General features: G+C 43.5%; 1 protein-coding gene across 4 annotated transcripts in view; it reads left to right on the top strand.

The window, feature by feature from the left end:
- The window catches only part of RCAN2 (regulator of calcineurin 2), a 271,728-nt gene that overhangs the window by 161,826 nt on the left and 86,945 nt on the right, over positions 1-22,957 (top strand). Inside the window, exon 1 of one of the 4 annotated variants that reach the window (XM_025925891.2) lies at positions 13,207-13,488. The exons of the other annotated variants lie outside the window; for them this stretch is intronic. Within the exon in view, the coding sequence (XP_025781676.1) occupies positions 13,402-13,488 (87 nt within the window). The 5' untranslated portion in view covers positions 13,207-13,401. Of the gene's footprint in view, positions 1-13,206; positions 13,489-22,957 lie in introns of those variants that run through there. 4 annotated transcript variants of the gene reach the window in all.

Genomic DNA, 22,957 nt, shown 5'->3' with positions numbered 1-22,957 from the left:
TTGTAGAAAATATAATTTATGGTACATAATATTCCATTCTGTCTTAGCCTGTCCTATAATATTGTAATTCTTTACTGCCTTTACCATGAACTCCCTTAGAAGGAGATAGGCCATCTTTCGATGGCCAGTGTTTTGTTTGCTGTGTGCTGCGTGCATAGTGTGTTCAGTAAATAACCATTGGACGGAATGGGTGGATGAACGAATGAATTCCAATGACAGGAAACAACCTACGCAAAATAGAATACTTTTAATAATATGGCAGACATCAAGAAGTTCCTTTTGTTTGGAAAATAGGATCTGTGCAGAAGAGCATTTAGAAAAACAACAGTTGGAGGAGTAGGTTGGTGTCACCATATTAAAAAAAATTTTTTTTTTTAATTCTACCAGCAGAAGGAAAGCAATGAAGATATGTGAGCCAGGGGAGTGATGTTATCAGAACTAGTTCCACAAAGATGAATCTGGTGGTAGTAAATAAAAAAGATGAGTGGGCAGGGAGGAATAGCGGACAGGAGGCTGATAGTGGACCCTTGTTATTTTTGAGCTGTCCAGCATCCCACTCTTGTTCTATGTTGAGGAAGCCTCCCCTCTATGACCCTTGGTGGGGTTACCACCTGTTGTTGAGAGGCCATGGGAACCAAAACTTCCCTAGCTAGATATCCTGGCAGTTGGGCTTGGGGTAAATGACTCAGGCTTGACCAACTGAACACCACACTCAGAACTTTGACTCCAGAGAGTATTATACAAAGTCTTAGGAACAGTTATATATCACTCATGGCAGCAGAAAAGGAGTGGCGCATCTGATGGTTGTGGGTTCCAGTGGTAGTGTCCTATTTCCTTTGTTCCTACAGCATCACCTTAGAGGTTATCTTCTGCAGTTTAGACCCTCTTCATTCCAACCTAGTTTGTACAGCTGTTTCTCAAAATTGCTAATTCTGCAAAGGCTACCTGATAAGCTCCTTACATGATGCTTTTCTGCCAGTTAGCCAAGAGCCCTTTCTATCATTTGCCACCAAGAGCCGATATTCTGACAGGTATGGAATCAAAACAGTGGGAAACATTGATGGATATCCATCCAGCGTCCACCCCCCTCCTAACTTAGATACTTGCTTGCACATCCATCTGTTCTCACCCAAAACCACCTTCAGGGAAAACCACCATGCACTTCTTACTGGAGGAGCAGGTTCAAATTGGCTTAAGCCAATCAACAGCCCAGCCCACAGTCCTTACCCCAGCCACAGTCATGTTCCGAGGTGAACATGTGACCTATGTGGGCCAATTGTAGAATGAAATAGTGGCAGTGGTTGCTACTGGCAGCCATCCTGGGAATCACCTATCAAATGACATTGACCTTCAGAAGACAGAGTCAGATAGGGCCCTTTGACAGCCTCTTTGAGCCTCTGGATCAACCAGCACCCCTGGTGTCTGCCATTGAAAGGGATCAGAGGTGGGTGGGGTTATGATGGAAGGTGACTGGGTGGAAGATGTTGTCACAATTGAGACCGGGAACACAGGAAGAGTAGCAGACTTGATTAAGCAGATTAGAAGTTCATGTCTAAAAATGGTCCATTTTCTTTTCCAGAAGTATTTTTGTGCTTCATAAGTTGTTAATTTCAAATAAAGAGTAAGACTTATCAAATGCCTTCATCTTTGACACGTCAAACTAAAGCCTTAGCCTTTTGAAAAGGGAATAGGAATAGGTGTGAAGAATGACCCTGTTCATAGATTTGCATGTTATTTCTCCCATGTCACGTCTTAACACGAGAAGGAGAATGGGGTGGGGGGAAAGGGGTGAAAGGGCATGTTTCTAGCTTTTGACTCATAACAGTTTTTCAGTAATGTCCATCCCTGATTAATACCTAAAGACTGGTACCTATTACCACCGTGAGTCACAATCTCAGGTTTTACCCTTACCCTTAGTGACACCGGTTAAGGATTGAAATGAAAAACCGTGAGCATGTATCTAACTGTCGTGGATGGATAAAACTGCTCACATTTTACTCTTGTCACCTACATAACTAAGTTATTTCTGATAAAGTTACCACTCTCTACCCAGGCTTGGAACTTTAGAATCTCCTCCTCTTCCTGCCTCCCCTTCTCCTTTTTCTGTTACTTCCAACCGGCATCCCTCCTCATGTCACTTCCCATCCTCAGACCATTACCTGGGCAGCCAATTAACTGTGAAACCCTACACGTTCTTTCTCCATGGTGTTTCTCGTATCCACCCCTTGGCTTACATTTACTGTTGCATCTCCATAACCCAACCTCTCAGTGCCTTCTGGAAAGAGTCTGGAATTATGATAGTTCGTAGTCCTTGTTCACTCCAATTCAACCTCGTGCACAGATCTTTAATGATCTTTTGAAAGATACCTTACGGAGTAAAATACTCACTCTTCACCCTGTCACTCAAAGCCCTCATCTACCTGGCCACAACCTCCCTTCAGATCGTATAACTCACCATGGCCCTCTTCACACTTTCTGACACAACTAAATGGCCCGTACGCTGGTTTTTGAACAACTACCCTTGCTCATAAGACCTGGATCCATCGTAGTTGTATGCAGTATCCATGTCAAATGCCCTCCTCTTTCACGAAGGCAGTCTTGATTTTGCTGGTAGATGGAATCTTTCATCTCTATAAGAAACCCACTGTTATCCCTTCTTGACACCATCTTCTTGAAGATAAGACTTTGATACCTTCCAATCCAGCCTTCGCATCACTACTAGAATTCTCTCAAAAGCAAAGATGTGTTCATGTTTTCTGCTCTAGCATGTTAAAGTTGATGTAGTAGAGACATTCAGAGTTCATGCTTTGGAGACAAGTGGTTTGCATCCACCACCTTCTAGCTATTTGATCCGAGGCAGATTAATTCCTCGTTCTCTAAATGGGACCCATTGTGAAGTTTAAATAATACAATGCTAATAAATTTTTGCAGTGACTTCAAAGGTTAGCCCTAATTAAATTATGTATGAGAGGAGCACCTGGATGGCTCAGTCGGTTGAGCGTCCGACTTCGGCTCAGGTCATGGTCTCGCGGTTCGTGAGTTCGAACCCCGCATCGGGCTCTGTGCTAACAAACGGCTCAGAGCCTAGAGCTTGCTTCAGATTCTGTGTCTCCCTCCCTCTCTCTCTCCCTCCCCTTCTCATGCTCTTTCTCTCTCTGTCTCTCAAAAATAAATAAATGTTTAAAAAATTTTTTTTAAATGATGTACGACAGGATGAAAAATTCCAGGATTCAACTGAGACACAATAAAATAGTAAATATGACATTCCAGGTAGAGGTAAATATCAGACCAATATGAAGGTATTCAAAGTAGGTGGCCAAAAAACTAGTTAGATAGCTGAAAACCTAAAAGAGAGATGAGCAGGGCAAAGCCATCAGAGGTGGAAAGATGGTTCTGAGAGGAGGTTTTCTTTGCAGAGATCCATCATGGAACCCCTGCTATGTATTACCTTAGGAGGGGTTTAAGATGATGCCAGCTCCCTCACCTCTAATATAACTGGGGGGTAGTTTTAATGAGACAATTGGAAAACCTGACAAATGACTTCCGCTTTATTGTACCCTTGTCCCCTGTTATTTAACCTAGGGCTGTGTGTGTGTGTGTGTGTGTGTGTGTGTGTGTGCATGTGCATGCATGCATGCATGTGTGTATGTGAGTTAGCTAGGACTTTTTTGGTTGTTAGTAATGGAAATAGTATCTGAATTTGCTTGAGGAAAGAGGGAGGCATTGGTTGAAATAATACTGGAATATCATAGATATTCTCCTGGCCCAGTTTTGGTTCGGAAAATCTTCATGAGAACTCTGACTGACTTCGTCTGATCAGGGTCCTCAGATGAATCCAAGATGGAAGGAGGAGGAGCAGTTCTCAGAGAATTGAATGGCCAAACACAGGGGTGCTTAAGCTAACATTCTATTTAGTTTCATCCCTGTCGTTTTTCAAGTATGTCGGCTTCTTAGGCCATAGCACTGCCTAGTATAAAATGTACCATCTGATTCCTATGTGAAGGTTGCAAAGGGGAAATATGTCTTCTTATTAAAGGATGGATCAAGGCAGGTATAAGACCCTGGGAACTGGGGAAGAGGGCAAGGCAGGAAAGAAATGATGATGGCTCCCTCAGCGTGCCACTTGGGGATTAGCTGTTAGAGATTTGTAGGACCTCAGTAGGTGCCAATTGGGCAGTAGTGGAATGGCTGTCCTTGAGTCTGACCGAGGGCATAGCCACATAACATGGGGCTGCTGCATAATGGGGACTTTTTAAAAATGTTTACCCATTTTTGACAGACAGAGAGGGAGAGTGGGGCAGGGAGGGGCAGAGAGAGAGGGAGACAGAGAGTCTGAAATAGGCTCCAGGCTCTGAGCTGTCAGCACACAGCCCAACGTAGGGCTTGAACCCATGAGCCATGAGATCATGACCTGAGCCAAAGTCGGATGCTTAATGGACAGAGCCACCCAGGTGCAAATTTTTTTTTAATGTTTATTTGTTTTTTGAGAGTTGGAGAGAGAAAGAGCATGAGCAGGGGAGGGGCAGAGAGAGAGGGGGAAAGACAGAATCTGAAGCAGGCTCCAAGCTCTGAGCTGTCAGCACAGAGCCCGACGTGGGGCTGGAACTCATGAACTGTGAGATCATGACCTGAGCTGAAGTCAGACGCTTAACCGACTGAGCTACCCAGGCGCCCCCAGAATGGGGACCTTTGATTTCGTGTCCCTCCTTCTCCCCTTCCGTGTTCCTCTCACTTCTTATGGACCTCCCCTGCCTCCACCTCACCATCCCCACCGCCCAATGACCTGAGGCATCTTCACTGGCCTCACCCTCCCTTCTCAGGCTCATTGCTCCCTCACAGGGACCCATTTCATATACTTATGTTTTGTCCATGTTCCCGGCAGCACCTGGCCTCAGCTGGCTCTCAGAGCACAAGGATTTCACTTATTCAGTTATTCATTCACCCAACACATGTTCATTGAGCTCTCATAGTGCAACAGGCCCTGTTGTAGGCACTTAGGGAAACCGCAGTGAACAAGGCAGGGGAGCCCTGCCCTCACGGGGCTTACATTCTCATGGGAGAGGTAAAACAAAACCACACAAATAGGTGAATGCCATCCGTGAGTGGTAAGTGCTTTGAAGAGAAATATAACAGAGGAAGGAGGTAGTGAGAGTGTGAGACTTAGTGCGAGACTGATGAGGGCAGGCCTCTCTGACGTGAGCAGAGACCTGCCTACGTGGAGGAGTGAGCCCTGATAAGATGGGGAGAAATGGCATTCAAGGCAAGGGATGCCACCTGAAGGAGACCTGGGGTGGGAACATGTTTGACTTGTGACAACCGGGCCTACATGCGGTGTCCTGGGAAGAAAAAAGAGCTTCAAATGGCTCTTAACCGCTGGAACAAATGCTCCACCTTGTTCATAAGAGTGTTGTGAACAAAACTCATGGAGGCCTGTTGGTGTGTGTTTAGGACATTTTGCTTGCTCAGGTGAGAAACAGAACCTAAATTACCTGGAAAAAAGGTAGGGACTACTGACAAGAACAAGGCTATACTAATGCACGTATAGAAAGATCCTTAAATGTGCCCATAATGGCAGTGCAAATCGAAGCTCCTCTAGACTGACTGCATCTGGCTCACCAGATGGGCAGATGTCCAGTACATTCCACAACACGTTCTGTGGGGAAACGCTTTCTCATAAATTGCTGGTAAGGAAGCAAAATGGCACAACCCCCGTGGAGGAGAATTTGACTGGATCTAGCAAAATCACATATATATGAGCAAAGTCTATCCGTGGCTGCACCGTTTAATACCAAAAGATTGGAAACAATCCTAATGCCTATCAGTAGGGACCTAGTTGTACAAACTTCACATATCCACATAGTGGAATACTATTAAAAGAAATAGGAACATTTCTATGTATTATTATGGAATGATCTCTAGGGTCACATTTTTTAGTGATAAAAGCAAGACAATAAAGTGTGAAAAGTATGCTCCCATTTGTCTAAGAGAGAGAAAATAATATACATATAAATTTGCTAAATTTTTTTTTTGATGGAAGAATGGATAAACAGTAAAGATGAAATGGCAGTAACCCGTATGGGAGGGAGGGAGGAAATGGGATGGAGGAGACAGGGATAGAAGCCAGATTTCTTTGTAGAGTTGTAGTTTTGATTTTTGAACCATGCAAAATTTTTGTAATTATAAAACACAACTAAGTTTAATGGGACCAATAATCCTTATGAATTCAGTGTTACTTTTAAAAAAAGAAAGTAAATTCGGAAACATTTTGGAAGCAAATGAACCTTAAAAAGTAAATGCTTTTAAAAGTATAAATTTTTGAAACCGATGAAACCTAACTTGGTATCCAGATGATGGGGTCGAGTAACTATTTCAAATGACCTCAAGGCACAGTATGTTGTATCTCCTTTATGGGACATACCCAAAGGACAAAAGAATTGGGGAAAAATCTTCAATTCGTCCTTGTGGTATTAATAATGTGATTCCAAGACTGCAGTACCTATATTATTGGATAAAGCAAATGAATAATTATGGTTTTAGTAACTACCAAGATATTTGATGTTGAAGAAATAGGATACGGATATAAGACTGATGAGTTTCAGCAAAAACACTGTACTTTTGGATTTGAATTGGAATCATCAATCTGAACTCATATGCTCTCTTCTAAATATATTGATATAATTCCTAGGTCTGTCCACTGAAATGCTTATAAACAATAACCAACCCAGTGCAAAGTGACCTGTCTATAAGTATATAGATTATGATCTGGAAATATGTTAAAATAATTGCTAAATGGAACTGGGGCTCCTTGGAGAAATGGTTGATTCTTTATCTGGAACAGAAAAAGGACAAGATAAGCCTGGAATATCTGGTCACGCTGTAAGGAGAGGTAGCCCTCAAAGGCACTAGGATTGCGTCAAAAGGACACAGGAGCCAACCTGATTAGACTCTCACCAGCCAAAGATGGGCAATTGAAGCATCCATGAAATAAAACTACAATGGATTTAAACTCATTAAATGTTTAATTCATAAGTTCTTAATGATACTTTAAAAAGAACCCTCAATGATCTTCTTTGAGGGATAATAAGGAAGCAAATTATTTATTTATTTATTTATTTATTTATTTATTTATTTATTTATTTTAAAGAACAGCCAACTTTTTTTTTTAATTTTTTTTTTCAACGTTTATTTATTTTTGGGACAGAGAGAGACAGAGCATGAACAGGGGAGGGGCAGAGAGAGGGAGACATAGAATCGGAAACAGGCTCCAGGCTCTGAGCCATCAGCCCAGAGCCTGACGCGGGGCTCGAACTCACGGACCGCGAGATCGTGACCTGGCTGAAGCCGGACGCTTAACCGACTGCGCCACCCAGGCGCCCCGGAAGCAAATTATTTAAACACACACACACACGGACACACACACTAGCTAATAAAGGAAAAGAGTAACGTGTGTATTTTTCCTGTCTTACAAAAATGTAGCTCAGAGTAACTACATGGTAGATGAGAAGCAGTTCCTCTCCGTGGAAGTAGTCCATGAATGCATGAAGGAATACCATTATTTCACAAATCCTAACAAAAGAATGAGTCGAGGCATTTGCATGAAAGGTCGCTTATACCGCAAAAGAGAGACAGCCTTGCATTACATACCCCTTGATGGAAGAACACATCACCATCTGGGAAGGAGTCTTGCCAAACCCAAATCTATCAAGCTTCTGGACCTAATTAACGGGATCTGCAGGTAACAGAGAAACCAGTTAAATGACACCGTGTGGAGCTCATCGTGAAACTCCAGACAGGGGAAACTCTAAAGGACAAATAACATGGTTTCATCGTCAACAACAAGCTGCAAGGAAGGAAAAAAGAAGGGATAGAGGAGAATTCTATAGATTAAAACAGACATGAGAGACACCACAGTTTGGATCCCAATTTAGATAAACAAGCAACAAAAGAAGGAAAGGAAGGAAGGGGGGCAGGAGAGGATGAGAGGGAAGAGAAGATTGGTAGTTTGGAGCAGTGTGCACACTGGCAGGATATTTGATGATGATACTGTTTCTTCTTGGGTTGTGTGATGATAGGTATTGTAATTTCCAAAAATGAGCCCTTACCTTTTGGAGGTATATATAGAAATATTTACAGATGAGATGATACGATGTCAGGCATCTGCTTCAAAATAACCAGGAGTGAGTGTGAGTGGGGACATGCAGAAGTGATCTTTAGATTTGGTCTTGCATTGGAATCCCCTGGAGGGCTTATTAGACTACAGATACCAGCCACACGTGCAGAGATTCTGCTTCAGTCTTAGGTGGGATTCAAGAATGTAAGTTTCCAACAAGTTTCTGGATGATGCTGATGCTGCTAGTTTGAACCACACTCTGAGACCCGCTGGCAGAGAGGACGCAAGATTGATCCCCAAAGCTATTCTTGCACCTGGCTGGTGGGTATGTGAAGGCTTATTATTATATTCTATGTCTGAATATGTTTGAAATTTTCTATAATGAACATTAAAAACAAATGATCCTGGAAGACACATGGAAGGAGCAAAGCCTTCGACACCCCACAGCTGTAATGGGAAGATCTATGCCCATTAGCAAGACAGATCCAGCTGCTGCCTCTGGGACGAAAAGGTGCACATCTCTTCCTGCCCACTTGGAGACAACTGCAAGAATTGCCTGGCCAGAGGGGCAGGGAAGTGATCTTTGCCTAAGGGATCTGCATCATTTGCATCCATTTTCGTGATGTGGTCAGTCATCAGAAGAGCAGTGGCTTGGGATGAATCCTATGATTTTATGGCCACTTCAGCTGGAAAGGGTGCTCCTGAGGAGAGCTGTGCCAGGGTTCAGCTATCAAGAATGGGGTGATCACTGAACTCCTCTGCCCATATACCTTATACCTTCCTGAAAGGACCTTCCTAAAACTCCCAGATCATGAGGCACCTCTTTTGGGTTGAGTCCCTCTACTTGCCTTTTAAGATTTATTCATTCAGCGGCGCTCCTGGGTGGCTCAATCAGTTAAGCGTCCGACTCCCACTCAGATCATGATCTCACAGTTTGTGAGTTTGAGCCTAGCGTTGGGCTCTGTGCTGACAGCTCCGAGCCTAGAGCCTGCTCTCCCCCTCTTTCTGCCCCTCCCCTGCTCATGTTCTGCGTCTGTCTCTCAATAATAAATAAATGTTAAAAAATAAAATAAAATCCATTCATTCATTTACTTATCCATTCACGTATCAGATATTTCAGAGTACCTCCTAAGTGTCAGGCTTCTAGCCACTGAGAATAAGCAGGGAACAGAATAGGCAAAAAAAATCTCTGCTTGTGTGGAGATTAAATTCTAGCTGGAGAAACAAGAATTAAGTAAGAACTAAGTGAACAGTGATTTCAGAGAGTGAAAGGTGCTATGAATAAAACTAAAACAAAGACGCTGGGATAGTGATTGATTCCGTGTGTGCATGCATGTGCGTGTGCACGCGTGCGTACACATTGTGTTTCAGGCGATCAGGAAGGGTTTCTCCGAGGAGATGATGCCTGAGCCGAGACATGGATGATAGGAAGGACGCAGCCGTGAAAAGGTCTGCATGTGTTCAGACAAGGGCAATACGTACAAAGTCCCTGAGATGCGAAAGAGCTCAGTACTTCTTTGGAATGCCAAGAAGATGGGTGGGTCTGGGACCTGGACAGCACAGGGCAATACGGCATGAGATGAGACAAGAGAGGAAGTAGGAGCCAAGATATGTCAGGCCTTCGAGTCCTCAGCCAGGTGCTTATATACATACCCCAGACACTTCCAAGCCTGCTAACTCATCTCCCAGCTATAAAAAGTACATTCTTTCGAGAGAAACAGGACACTATTTACCAGGGAAGCCCCCTGTGGGCTCTGATCTGTAGGAAAATGTGTGTTTTTGTGTAGGCAATTGAATTGTATTGTATATCCAACTTGTTGAACCAACCTATTTAAAAAACCCAATTATGTTATTTTAGAATCACCATCTGCTCTCTCTGGGGCTCCTGGGTGGCTCAGTCAGTTAAACGTCTGACTTCGGGTCAGGCGCACGTCATGATCTTGCTGTTTGTGGGTTCAAGCCCCGCGTCGGGCTCTGTGCTGATGGCTCAGGGCCTGGAGCCTGCTTCGGATTCTGTGTCTCCCTCTCTCTCTCTCTGCCCCTCCTCTGCTCGTGCTCTGTCTCTCTCTCAAAAAAAAAAAAGTATTTAAAAATTAAAAAAAAAAAATAGAATCACCATATGCTCTTAATGTATATAATTCCACACTAAAAACACTATTTACTCAGCTTAATATTTGATCACTTATTAAAATACAGATTCCGGGGTGCCTGGGTGGCTCAGTCGGTTGGGCGTCCGACTTCAGCTCAGGTCACAATCTCACGGTCCGTGAGTTCGAGCCCCGCGTCTGGCTCTGGGCTGATGGCTCAGAGCCTGGAGCCTGCTTCCGATTCCGTGTCTCCCTCTCTCTCTGCCCCTCCCCCGTTCATGCTGTGTCTCTCTCTGTCTCAAAAATAAAATAAACGTTAAAAAAAATTTTTAAAATACAGATTCCTTTCTGACGGGTAAGACTACGTATTATCAGTTATTTCATGCTCATATAAATGAATTGATGGCTGTGTCCTTGAAAAGAGGAGAATGTAAAGTTAGTGGTTTCTTGAGCAAAGGAAGGAATCTCCAGGGCAGGAGCCAATCAGAATGGAGAAACTGAGGATGTATCAGGAAAAAAAAAACCTATTTTACGATTTTGAGTGGGGCTGTGCTTCCTGGATAGACTCATGTCCTCTGGCCAAGACTGATCATCACAGGATTCTTTTTCTTGAAATAACACATGTGTGTCCTTTCCTAAATAGAAAGTGTGAAAGGATGCACAGATCCCAGTGATTAAAATGTTCCTTCCGCCCTGCTGTTCCTTCATGGGCTCTGGACCTACATCCTGGACCTAACCTCTGCCAACAAATGTATTCATGACTGTTAAACGGTGTGCGGGAAGCTGCTCAAATGGCTGTTGTGCGCAGACATAGGCATTGCCTCCCAACTTTGCATTCAAGTGACGTCACACTGGTTGCTTGATTTCAGCCATGACAAGAATATTTACACCACAGAAATCAGCAAACACTACACATTGGGCTTTTCCTTACAGAACGCTGATGGTTAAGCACTCACCAGCATGTCACTGGTATGCAACTTTTAAAAAGTCAATTTTAGCGTGCGCCATGGCATATGAAAGCAATAGCTATTTCTTTGTTTTGCCTCTTGAACAGACGTCAATGGTATTCAAAATTATGTTCATCTTTGTATATACTTTGTGTATATACTTTCTCAAAAACTTTTCCTGCATTCCATGGTCGACTGGGTCGGCATCCAGGGTCCCTCAAGGCTATGAGCCGTCTGGCTGTTGCTCCCTTGTCCCCCCCGGGCTCCAAACTTAAGCTTCACTGTGCCTTGCCCCTCAAATAACCTATTCTTTATTTTGGTCTGAACACCTCTAGTCTGCTGCCCCTGTCTGAGGGGCTCCCCTGTCTGCCATAGCCTTACCCGTATTTCAAGATCAGAGCAGAGGCCATGTTCTCTTTCCTGATGCTCACCCGCCACAGCCGCTCTCATTATCCATTGCTCTTTCGCTAGTGCTCCCACTAAACGCTGTCTGTAGCTCCTGAGCCACCATCGCCACTGCCACTGCCTCATTGTGTAGATGTTTGTCTCCATGTCTTATCTCCTCCACTGGATTTTAAGCCCCATGAGGATGGGGAGTTTTGCTGATTCATCATTTTATCCCTGAGAGCATCTGGTACAGAGCTTTGCATACAGTCCTCACTCAGTAAGTGTGAGCTAAATTATCTGCATATAGGACTTCATATTCCCCACAGTGCCCTGGACAACATAGGAAGTGCCACACACACACACACACACACACACACATACACACATACACACACACACACACACACACACACACAATTTCATCAGTCTAAATGTGTTTGTGGACTGCTTTCATTTGGCGTGGGAAATGTCTCATTGAAGGGGGACACTAGGCTCAAATGTAGTCCAATGAGCAGCCACAAAACTTGTACGTTTAGTCTGAAAAGTCACCTTTCCCATCTGCATGCAAAATCGGAACGCTCTTGTCCAATCACGTGTTAGAAAGGCGCCAATCTGTTGCAAATCATGACGCTCCAGCGGCCATCAATGATGCAACTGTACTCCTACCGGGAATAGATCCTGCTAGAATGTTACTGAGTTTTGCTGAGACTTTTCCCACTAATGTTAAACTAAAAACTAATCTGACGTTTTCTCTTTGCTCACTCCTACTGCCAAAGAAGGCGATTCCTGTTCAGTAGTTTCATTCATTAAGCAATTATCACTTACTCTTGCCACTCTGCTAAAGCCTCAAGGTATAAAGGTGAATTATCCACAGCCCTGCCCCTCAACGATTCACAATCAGGAAGAGAGACAAAAAAACAACCAGACATGTTCAAAGTCTCAGGTGAAATAGATCCCCAAGGCTCTGACAATGACCCACATCAGTGCCTTTGCCCATTAGACCCTGCCATCTGTCCCCACATGAGATGTTTGCTGTAACTCCTTTTCCATGATTGCTTTTGGTTTGAGTGACCTTGGAGACAGCCTGAAATCCCGTGCTTGGAAGGGTACTTTTAGAGTAACTGGTCTGCACTTATGTGCTTCAAATAGAATTTCACAGACCTCTAATTATCTTCTCTGACCAGGCGGCCTAAATGACTGACGACCAGCTCTTTAGTTACTCCAAGAATGGATTTCTATTCAGCCCGTGCCCGGGATGCATTAGGATGCCCAGAACGCGTGTGCCTGCTCTGAGCGGCACGGGGCAATTAACAGAAGCCAAGCCATTTGCAGAATGCCTCAACTTCCTGCTCATCTCTGAGGCAGAAACTTGTCACACCTTAACCTCAGGAGGCTCATCTGCAGAGTTATTTCCCCACCCTCCCCAAACAGAGCCTCTGGTGTCAGATTCTCCCCCTTGCTTTTTGCAAACATAAGCACTCGGCTGAAACAACAGCTATGACTCAGTTCCTAGCTAACGCTGCCTGAATTGATTTAGTCTGAGTTCAGATTTAGCACATAATCATGTTCAATTTGCTCCACTGCACTGCCTCGAGATAAAAGGCTTGGGGGAAAAAAATAGCTTCAGCTTGTGTCAGTCTTTGTGGTGATGTCATTGCCATGAGCGAGCCGGGCCGTTCATTACTCTGCTGTGCAGCCTCAGACGCGGGCTGCGTGCGTGCAGAGGGAGCGGGCTCCAGGTGCCGAGCACCGGCGATCCCCAGGGCGAGGCGACACCCGGGCTGGCCACGGCAGCATCCACCTGGCGGCTCTTCCCATCACGCACAGCTCTGAGGTCGCCTGGCTCTTGATTGAAAATTCAGGAGGGGGAATGCCAGCCCCTAGCATGGACTGTGATGTTTCCACTCTGGTTGCCTGTGTGGTGGATGTCGAGGTCTTTACCAATCAGGAGGTTAAGGTATGCACCTGCAATCTTGTGTTTCGTTGTTGCTGTTACCGAAGCTGCTCAGCAGAGCCTTTTTAGCTTAAGGAAACGGGACTTTAGTTCATAGTTTTCAGCTCCCAGACAGCGCTAGAAATGCCAGCGGTGAGTGCATGCCTGTGTTAATGAGAATAAGTTAGAAGAGGGACCGCACGGCACATTAATTTTGAATGTGCAAAGCTCGACCGTGGTCTGTTCTGCCTTTTCTATTAGGTGATCCCCAGTCAGCCCTTTCACAGTAGACATGTTTTCGTTGTCTCGTATCCGTGTCAATAGGGAGAATTTGCCGGTCCTTAATGTTGAGTGGGGTATTAGATCGACGAGTGAATGAAAAGAAGCACACGTAATAAACACTGCACCCGGGACACCCTGATAGTGGGACAAGCAACCCCCTTCGTGGCATGTCACTTGACGGTGCCGCGGTGCGGTCTTCATACTGAACAAAAGCTGTTCCACAGATGGCAGTTTCAATCTCTAGCTCCCTGGAAATCAAAGTTGGAGGGCAGCCGCCTCCATTTGCTTTGTCAGGCAAAGGAAGCAAGTCATTTTCCCTTAGCAGTTGTCCATAAAGAAAGTTAAGGCATAAACAGCTTTTGCATCTTAAGACGGAACGTTCCAGGCCGTTGGTCCTCACAGATTGTCTGCAGCTATTGTTTAATTGTCACGGGTAATTGTCCCCTGATGATACTCAGCCTTTTTTGTTTTTTTCCATTTGGTTTTATATCATGAAAAAGATTCCGTGCTTGTACAATGGGAATTTTGATTTCTCCTCTCGTACTGAAAAGAAGAATGAGCAGAAGCTTCTTGTGTAAACAGTTCACACACACAGAAAGGACAGTTACTCATTGTGTAACGGGAGGAAGAAAAGGGGAATTACATTGCATAATCATTTTCCACCCTCACCTTAGTCTTTACTTAAAGGAGGTCCCTGAATTCTTTATTGTTGACTGTGTAGGTGACACCCCGTTGCTTCCCAGGTGGGGATTTTTGCGTTCCCTAGATTTATCACACTTGGCTCTGTCATTCAAGACTGCGGTGTCGAGCACTCTTGAAACAGACTCAAGAATCCGGTTTGGTGTTCCTGCCTATTTCAAATGTGTGGCTCCGCGTTCACCAATTCTGCCAGTGCTGTGGAAGTGTCTACCACCTGTCATATTGAGGTTCAGAAAATCAGAATGCGGTGGTTTGGCACCCCCTATGGTGGTGTCCAGAATGGAAACACGCGTGCAAAGAGCCCCGGTCCTGCCGCTCATACCTGCCATAGCCTTTCCGGAGAGAGAGCAGCCATCAAAGCCCCTCCAGTTTAAAGCCAACTCAAAGTGTGGTGTGGGTAACTGAGGAGAGACACGTCTTCCAGCAACTGCTGGAACAGAATTACGTGTCTGTAAAGCAAAACTTCATATATAGTTCCCTCGGTCCTTACCCGTTCTCTGTTGCTTACATGCTTGCTCTGCAAATGTCGTTAAGATCATCTGAACTTTTTTGGGTCCAAGAAATGATAATGAGGAAATGTGTATTAGGGATCTGCGATATGCCAGGCCACGGAAGGAGCTTAAAATACGCTTATATGATGGAGGCGTCTGCAATAAAGACATACAATATTTCTTAAAGACAGGGGGTGTTTTGTGGAATGAAGGGGACGCAAAATTTGTGCAGCTGGTTGTATCTGAATGGTTGGGATGGCTTCGTGGAGAAAGTGATAACTTGAACTCGAAGATGGGTGGATTTTGATACAGAAAGGAGAGGCATGGGGACGGGAAACATTCCATTTTGCAGTCAAGTGAGTCAATGCATTTGACTGCAGTAGGATGTCTGTGAGGGATTGGAGAGGAAACAGCGGAGTGTGGCAGGGCCGGATTATAAAGCAGCTGACGCTGTTCATCAGAAATTCATGGGGTTTTCTGGCAAGACTCTCACCAGAAAGACACGTTAGATGTCTTTACTGCTAAACACCGCTGAATCACAATGGATTTGTTTCTTTGGGTCAAATCTTTTCTGTGCCTTATTTTCTCACTTGTATCGTGGGTATAAGAGTAGTTTCTACCTCGTTGGCTTGGTAGGAGGATTAAAGAAAATAATACATGTGAAATAATTAACACAGTGCCTGACACATCTTTAGTGTCCAATAGCTGTTAGCTGTAGCCATAATTGTCGCTGTCATCTTTTGAGACATTCTCTGAAGGTGATAGGTTATTTTGGCCAGTTAATTGGAATGTCCTAACTCCAGCTGAGTTTACACTGACCATCCGGGACACAGAGCCTGTTTTCCCTTCCAAATCCCCAAACACATACACACACACACACACACACACACACACACACACACACGCACGCACACACATACACACACACACACACGCACACACATACACACACACAACACACACTAGCAATTTAGAAAGCACAGCTCTTCCTTTCAGACATTTAATCATTTAATGTAAAATGGTGACATCATTATCAAGCAAAGACCTAATTTGTGCTTATGAAAAAGGGGGGAAATGAACAAACTAAGGCAGGCTAAAGAGGTTTGTTGAGAGGTGAGCACTGCTTATTGTCAGGAAGAGATGTTCAAATGTAAAATGCTGGCACCAAAGTTTCTCCCAAGGTAAATTTCACTAATCACCAATCCCTGATACAGGGTAGAGCCAAGAGTTCCTTTCTTCAGACTCTTTAATAATTAGTGTCAGAGCAAAGGAGGCACCTAGGGAGGATTTGTCTCACCTGCCTGCATCCAGCCTGATTAATCTCGGGCCTTTTTGCGTTGTACAGACGCTCACTTTCTACACATAGCACCCATGCAAAAGCATGGTTATGCAAGGCACTCTTCACAAACGCAGTCGTTTATTTGAAAGGAGGAGAGGCATATGCAAATCTAGTATCTTTTTTATTTATTTATTTATTTATTTAAGATGAAATTTATTGTCAAGTTGGTTTCCATACAACACCCAGTGCTCATCCCAAAAGGTGCCCTCCTCAATACCCATCACCCACCCTCCCTTCCCTCCCCCCCCCCCCATCAACCCTCAGTTTGTTCTCGGTATTTAAGAGTCTCTTATGCTTTGGCTCTCTCCCTCTCTAGTATCTCATCGCAACTTAGAAAGCTTTATCCTCAATGGATAAAGATCCTCAGTGGATCTCAGCTGGTTGCACTGAGGGTCCTTCGGGCTCCCGTTTCCTAAATTGTGTCAAAGCTGCTAGAGCAATAGTACTGAAAAGAGGAAGAAATCAAGCACATGGAGTTCTGCCATATTTGTCTGTCTCCAGAGGTCCCGTCGGTGGTGGTATGAACTTAGTGGTCTGTTTCATGGCAGAAGAATGTTCGGAAAGATGAAGAAATTTGAAGCCCTCCCAATAGAAGGAAAATGATCTGATGAATGGTAGATTGTGCATGTGTGTGTGGGGGGTTGATTTTGTCCGGTGTTCTTCTCATATTTCTAAAAGTGATCTTCCTCCTCCACGGGGAACCACACCCTTGAGAAAATGAAAGGGATCTAAATATGGATAATGAAATTTATATTTCACGTTAGTCCAGTGGTTCTTAAACTTGACTGCACATCGGTATCCCCTGGAGAACTTTAAAAAGTATTGACAATGCCCAGGCCTCAAGCCCAGAACTTCTAACTTGGCTGATCTGAATGGATTATCATATAAAGTCAGCATCTTGTCTCTCTTAGGCACAGCTAAGTGAAGATCTGGCCAGTCAAGAATTACCTAGAGTAACCTCTGCTTACACACTTTGAGCCATATCCCCCAAATGAAGGTATGATACATGCAGTTTTAGCAGCAATGTCACTAAGCTGTCAGAAATGTTGAGACTCACCCAATACTTTTGACCAGTTCACCACACCTGCGTTGCTTCCACCTGGTTCTGAGCCAATGCTAAACACTCTTCTCCACTGCTGGCCACCATGGGTGGCCTTCTCAGAGCTACAGAGGCAGCCTGCAGCAGAATATCTCCCATCCCCTTGGGGACGTCCAAGGCTGGGACTATCCGTCCTCTGTAATAGAAGCCTTTCCTACAGGAAAGAGGTGGATGCCTCCTCTCTGGGGTAGAGGGCTCCTGATTCATATTCCATGGATCCAGTCTTTTCTCCATGGGCATTCATACAGGGGACAGGGGGGCTCACAAACTCCTTTCTTCTCATTGGGAAACAGGCTGGAAACAGGACAGATCTTATTAGAAAAACAAAAGTTTCAAAGGTAGTAGAGATTTGTTCATTCATTCAAAAACATGTGTGGTGCACTTAACTACTTGCCAGGCAATGCTTTAGACACTGGGAGATGGGCAAGACAGACATCCCTGCCCTCATGGAGTGTATAGTCTAACAGGGGAGGTAGACAGTCAACCAGTAAACAAATAAACGTATTCTGTAATTTCATGTAGTGATAAGGGCTATGAAGAAAAATGAAGCTGTGAGGGGATAAATTGTTGGAGGAGGGGGTTGCTTTGGGGGCCCTTCAGGCTCCAGTTTCCTAAATTTTTCCAAAGCTGCTAAATCAATAGTACCAAGAAAGGGGAGGAAATCGGGCAAATAGAATTCTGCCCTATTTGTCTTTCTCCGGAAATTCCATTCACGACTTTTGAATGGATGTCCAGTAGAAACATTTCTGGGAGGTGACAGTTTATTAAATGTCATTGTTGCAATGTCATTCAGAGATCTAAATGAAGTGAGGGAGAGAGCCACATTTAGATCTGAGGGCAAAGCATTCCAGTAGAGGGGACGGTAGATGAAGAGAGGCCATCTTATTTGAAGTTCTGCTGTTTTACTCAGGACCCCATTTAACCTATTTCAATCAAGCATTCATTCAGAGACCCACTGAGGCTATTACTATCTTAGGCCCTTATTCAGATTTTTAAAAGATTCTCCTTTCTAGAAGCTTTTAAAAGATTCTCCTTTCTAGAAATCAGCTGCTTAGGCTGATTTCCTCATGCTACATTTTAAGCCTGTTAGTTCTCTGGGGTGAAGAAGTAATATAAGCAGGAAATTATTCTCAGCATAATAGTTCTTCCTATGCTTGGAATCTTAGGGTTTCTCTAGGACTTGCCCTTGCACTCCCCCCCCACCCTACCCCCACTTCAGAAAGGCCAGGGCCTTTTTTTTTTTTTTTTTTTTTTTAATTTTTTTTTTTTTCAACATTTATTTATTTTTGGGACAGAGAGAGACAGAGCATGAACGGGGGAGGGGCAGAGAGAGAGGGAGACACAGAATCGGAAACAGGCTCCAGGCTCTGAGCCATCAGCCTAGAGCCTGACGCGGGGCTCGAACTCACGGACCATGAGATCGTGACCTGGCTGAAGTCGGACGCTTAACCGACTGCGCCACCCAGGCGCCCCTGGCCAGGGCCTTTTTAAGGTCAACTCCTAAGTCCTACTTTCTCTCCTCTGCTTTTGAAATCGTCCCAGTATCCTTCCAATCCATGTAACCTTGGGCAAGTCTCTTAACTTTTCTGGACACATGATAATCATGCTGAGGGAAATGCTCAATGCTTTGTGTATTTGGTTTTCTTTTTCACACAATAGTATGAGGTGGCTGACTCATGGTCTGTGTCATGCTGTTGTGTGAGTTATGTAAGAAACCAGCACATCGAGGCCACTTAATACAATGAAATCTCTTTGTCATTTTGAGCCACTGGATATTTCAAATTACTTGTTTTGTTTGGTGGGATCGTAGGAGGAGAAGGCTGGAGCAGAGCTGGTATGATACACTGTGTACCTTGCTTTGAGGAGAGAGACAAGCGACACAGTGAATATGTGGGTAATGAGTATTGTGGGTTGTTTTGGAAGAGACGCTTGTGGGTATTTGTCAGGAGAGCTGGTCAAGCCTCATGCCTATTTCTCCTGCTTCTTGCAAACACAGTGCTGGGTAGAGGGTCTGACTGCAACCATGACCTTATGGTGATCGCAACTATGACCTTGTGGTGACCACAACCATGACCTTATGTCTCTACAGAGCTCTACAGTTCTTTCGGAGTCTTCAGAAACCATTGCACTCACTGGGTAACATTGACCACTTTGAGCTGTACATGATTTAGTTTTCAACAAAGAATGAAACCCTCTAGAGTATACATGGTAACTTAGAGTAGCCAAAATGTTACTCATACTGTCTTTGATGGCTGTAATATTAAATAACATTTGTTTCATATATCTGTCCACTTTATTTTCTGACCACCACAAAGGAGTGTATGGGAGGGTGGCTGGGGTGGCATATTCATAGCAGATCTTAACCCTCCAGCAAAACAAAAACTTGCTCTTTTCTCCAATAATAAAATGCGCCGGAATTGAGGTCATTTTTGAAAATAAATGACTTAACGCAAAACTGAATGTTAGAAGTTAACCCTAAAGATACTTTGAGGAACCTAATATTCTTAGAGGTGCTATATTGACTATTTTCTTGCCTCTGAAGAAAGTAGCAAACATCTTTCACAGACTTGGAAGAAGTGATTTTATGCAAGTGGCAGATGCTCCTTGAGAAGGTTAACAGACAGATTTCTCAGCCACCTGTCATGTTAGGGGAAGACAAGGTATAGTATTCAACTAATGACATTGTCAAGCAGGAAAGTCAACTAAAAACTTGCTTATCTGTTCAAAGAGTCTTTTAACTGTTGGAAAGTAACTGAGACACTGACAGTTTCCACCTCTACCCTAAGTGCCAGATTTATTGAGCGACAACAGTGACACAATATCCTTGTTAACACTGCTCTCCTAAAGTAGTAGATTTAAATGTAAAACTCAGAGAGTACGATTTGCATCTGATTCTGTTCAAATACAACTATCAATAATTTATAATAGCCTGTTTTAGTACTTTCTGATGAAGCTCAGAATTGACAATAAGAAGGAAAATGATATCTGAAACATTTATTATCACTTGATCTGTTCAGGTTGTAAGCTTAATAGCCATCGTGACTTTGTGGTGAATAGCTCAGCTTTCCAGAAAGGTCATAAACTCTCCAGCCCACGCGTGGCCTAGAATTTGTTTACGTAAAGAGAATGTATCCTTTCCCAGCTCTAAATCTAAACTCATTCCAAATACGACTTATAAAAACACAATGCAGTTTCATTTAATGAGGATTTCAAGTGGGTACAAGTTGTATTCTCTCCATTTTATCTAGAATGGAGAATTGAAAAGTAGTTGAGAATGAAATACCTACCAAGTTAGACCTTCCCTTGAAAATATTCACTGTATGTGCTCTTTCATATTCCTTTTTTGATGAAATGTATCTAGGTGGAAAACACACACACACACACACACAACAATATGTTGCATATATACACTATATATTTTTCTTTTTTCTTTTTTTTTCCTTCCATGACCGTGGAAGGTTTCTTCTCTTCTACTCTGGCCTATCTAGCTCTTAAACTTGTCAGGGGATTAAGAGCCCGGAGAAGGTTCCTGTCAAAAAAAAAGTTAAACAGAAGCCTAAACAATTCCTGAAGGCAGGGGAAATGCTAGGAAACCCATGGTCTTTTCTTATTATTATTATAGACCAAAGGGATCTGTATATCTCTACAGTCTAGTGGCACAATTGCTCCTCCAGAATCCGGTATGTGAGCCCTGAACTATGAACACCTATTTTTAAAGGTTTTTCAAAAGGTCTTGATCCCTCCACTTCTAGCAAGATGATGTTAGCAAATTTATCCTTCTCTGGTAGATTAGACCACAGACCAGCTTTGATCCCTCAAAATAGCACCTTCCATAATATTCTTCGTGTCTCAACAATAAGGTAGTTTGCTGCTTAGTTGTAAGATTTTTCCGTCATCTCTGGTGGTTCTAAAGGAATAGGTGATCAGTGTCCATGCTGTGCCCCAAAGATTTGATTTCGGGGAGCCATTTAATATGTTGATCATTAAACCATTCCACATGATGACAAATGTAAACCCCAAGAGATTTTCATCTCCTTAGAACAATATTATATGTTATCAAGATAAGCAATTTAGAAATTCTAACAACTCTTCCCATTCACTGAATAGTTCCTTTTTTAAAATTTATTTATTATTTATTTTGAGAGAAAGAGGGCACGAGAATGAATGGGGGAGGGCAAGGTAGGGGGAGAGAGAATCCCAAGCAGGCTCCACGCTGTCAGCACAGGCCCGATGCTGGGCTTGAACTCACAAACCATGAGATCGTGACCTGAGCTGAGATCAAGAGTTAGAGGCTTAACCGACTAAGCCACCCAGGCGCCCCCAATTCACTGACTACTTCTAAGTGTCAGCAAAAGGCACACACCAGGCACTCCTTGACATCCCCTTAATAGGCCAAGGCTATTGCCCCATTAAAAACAGATTCCTAATCAGAGAGACAAAATTTTTTGCCACAAAATCACGTAGCCGTTACTTGGCAGAACAGGGAATCATGTGGTTTGCTTCATTCTTTCTGCTACTACAGGATTAATCCCCAAGGATTAATTAATAAGCCATTATTTCATTATTGGGGGAAAAGATGTAACTCTTAGAGGATAAGACATTGAACTCATATATAATATTTCTTCTAGTATTTGAAACACCCTTTCTGGCTCGTATTTCTTATCAGGGGTAGGAATACTACTTTTTTTTCTATAGATCCCTAGTTGAGATCATTTTACTTTTCTCAATAAATCTAACATTGTGACAATCCTAGGCATAGCATCGGTTCTGGATTTCATTTTAAAATTTGTTTCAAAATCTAATAATGCCATCTAGTCGTGGGGAGGAGGGAAGGAAAGTGATGGAAAACCCTAGGGCTCACCAATAGACTGATAACACCTGGCGTGACGGCTCTTCTGCTGCTTTCCTGGGGTCATGAACATTTTCCACTGACGGGGGAGGGGTGACCTGTGAGGAACTATGGAGCAGCAGTGATGAGAGTGCTAATCACAATAATAATAATTTACTTGTGGACAGTGCTTTCTAAATTACGCAAAACTCAGCGTTCTCACAGGACGCTTCCAAGGTAAATAAGATCACACAATTCATAAGGGGAAGCTGGGACTGGGATTTTGTTTAGAACCCAAGATTTCTTGGGGTATTATCATTGTCTGCATCGATAATACATCTAATAGAATTGATTTCATCTTCTGTGACTTCACTGAGCTTTTAGGTATTGACTAAGACAGTCATCTCAGGCCACTTTTCCTAAAATAGGAAGCATCAGCAGTGAGCACACTTAATAATAGCAACAGTATATTGAGCACTTACCATTTGTCAGGCTCTATGCAGAGTGCTTTTATTCATTCATTGATTCATTCATTCATTCATCAAATATGTATTGAGTGCCTTCCTTGTTCAAGGTCTCACACTAGACTCCAGAGATACAGAGATTAATGGTCTGTTGGGTGCAAAAGCCTGTGCTCTGTCATGATGCAGTATTGGCCTTTACTCCACTCCATTTCATTTTTCCCAAAAAAAGACCACACTGCTCCAGCCTCTAGAGAAGCCTCCTTTGTTGACATAGGGCATGTGAGAAGGAAG

This window comes from Puma concolor, chromosome B2 (genome assembly GCF_028749965.1).
Source record: "Puma concolor isolate L17-30 chromosome B2, mPumCon1.1.hap2, whole genome shotgun sequence".
NCBI lineage: Eukaryota > Metazoa > Chordata > Mammalia > Carnivora > Felidae > Puma > Puma concolor.
The sequence above is the reverse complement of the archived record's forward strand: the minus strand, read 5'-3'. Positions and strand labels throughout refer to the sequence as shown.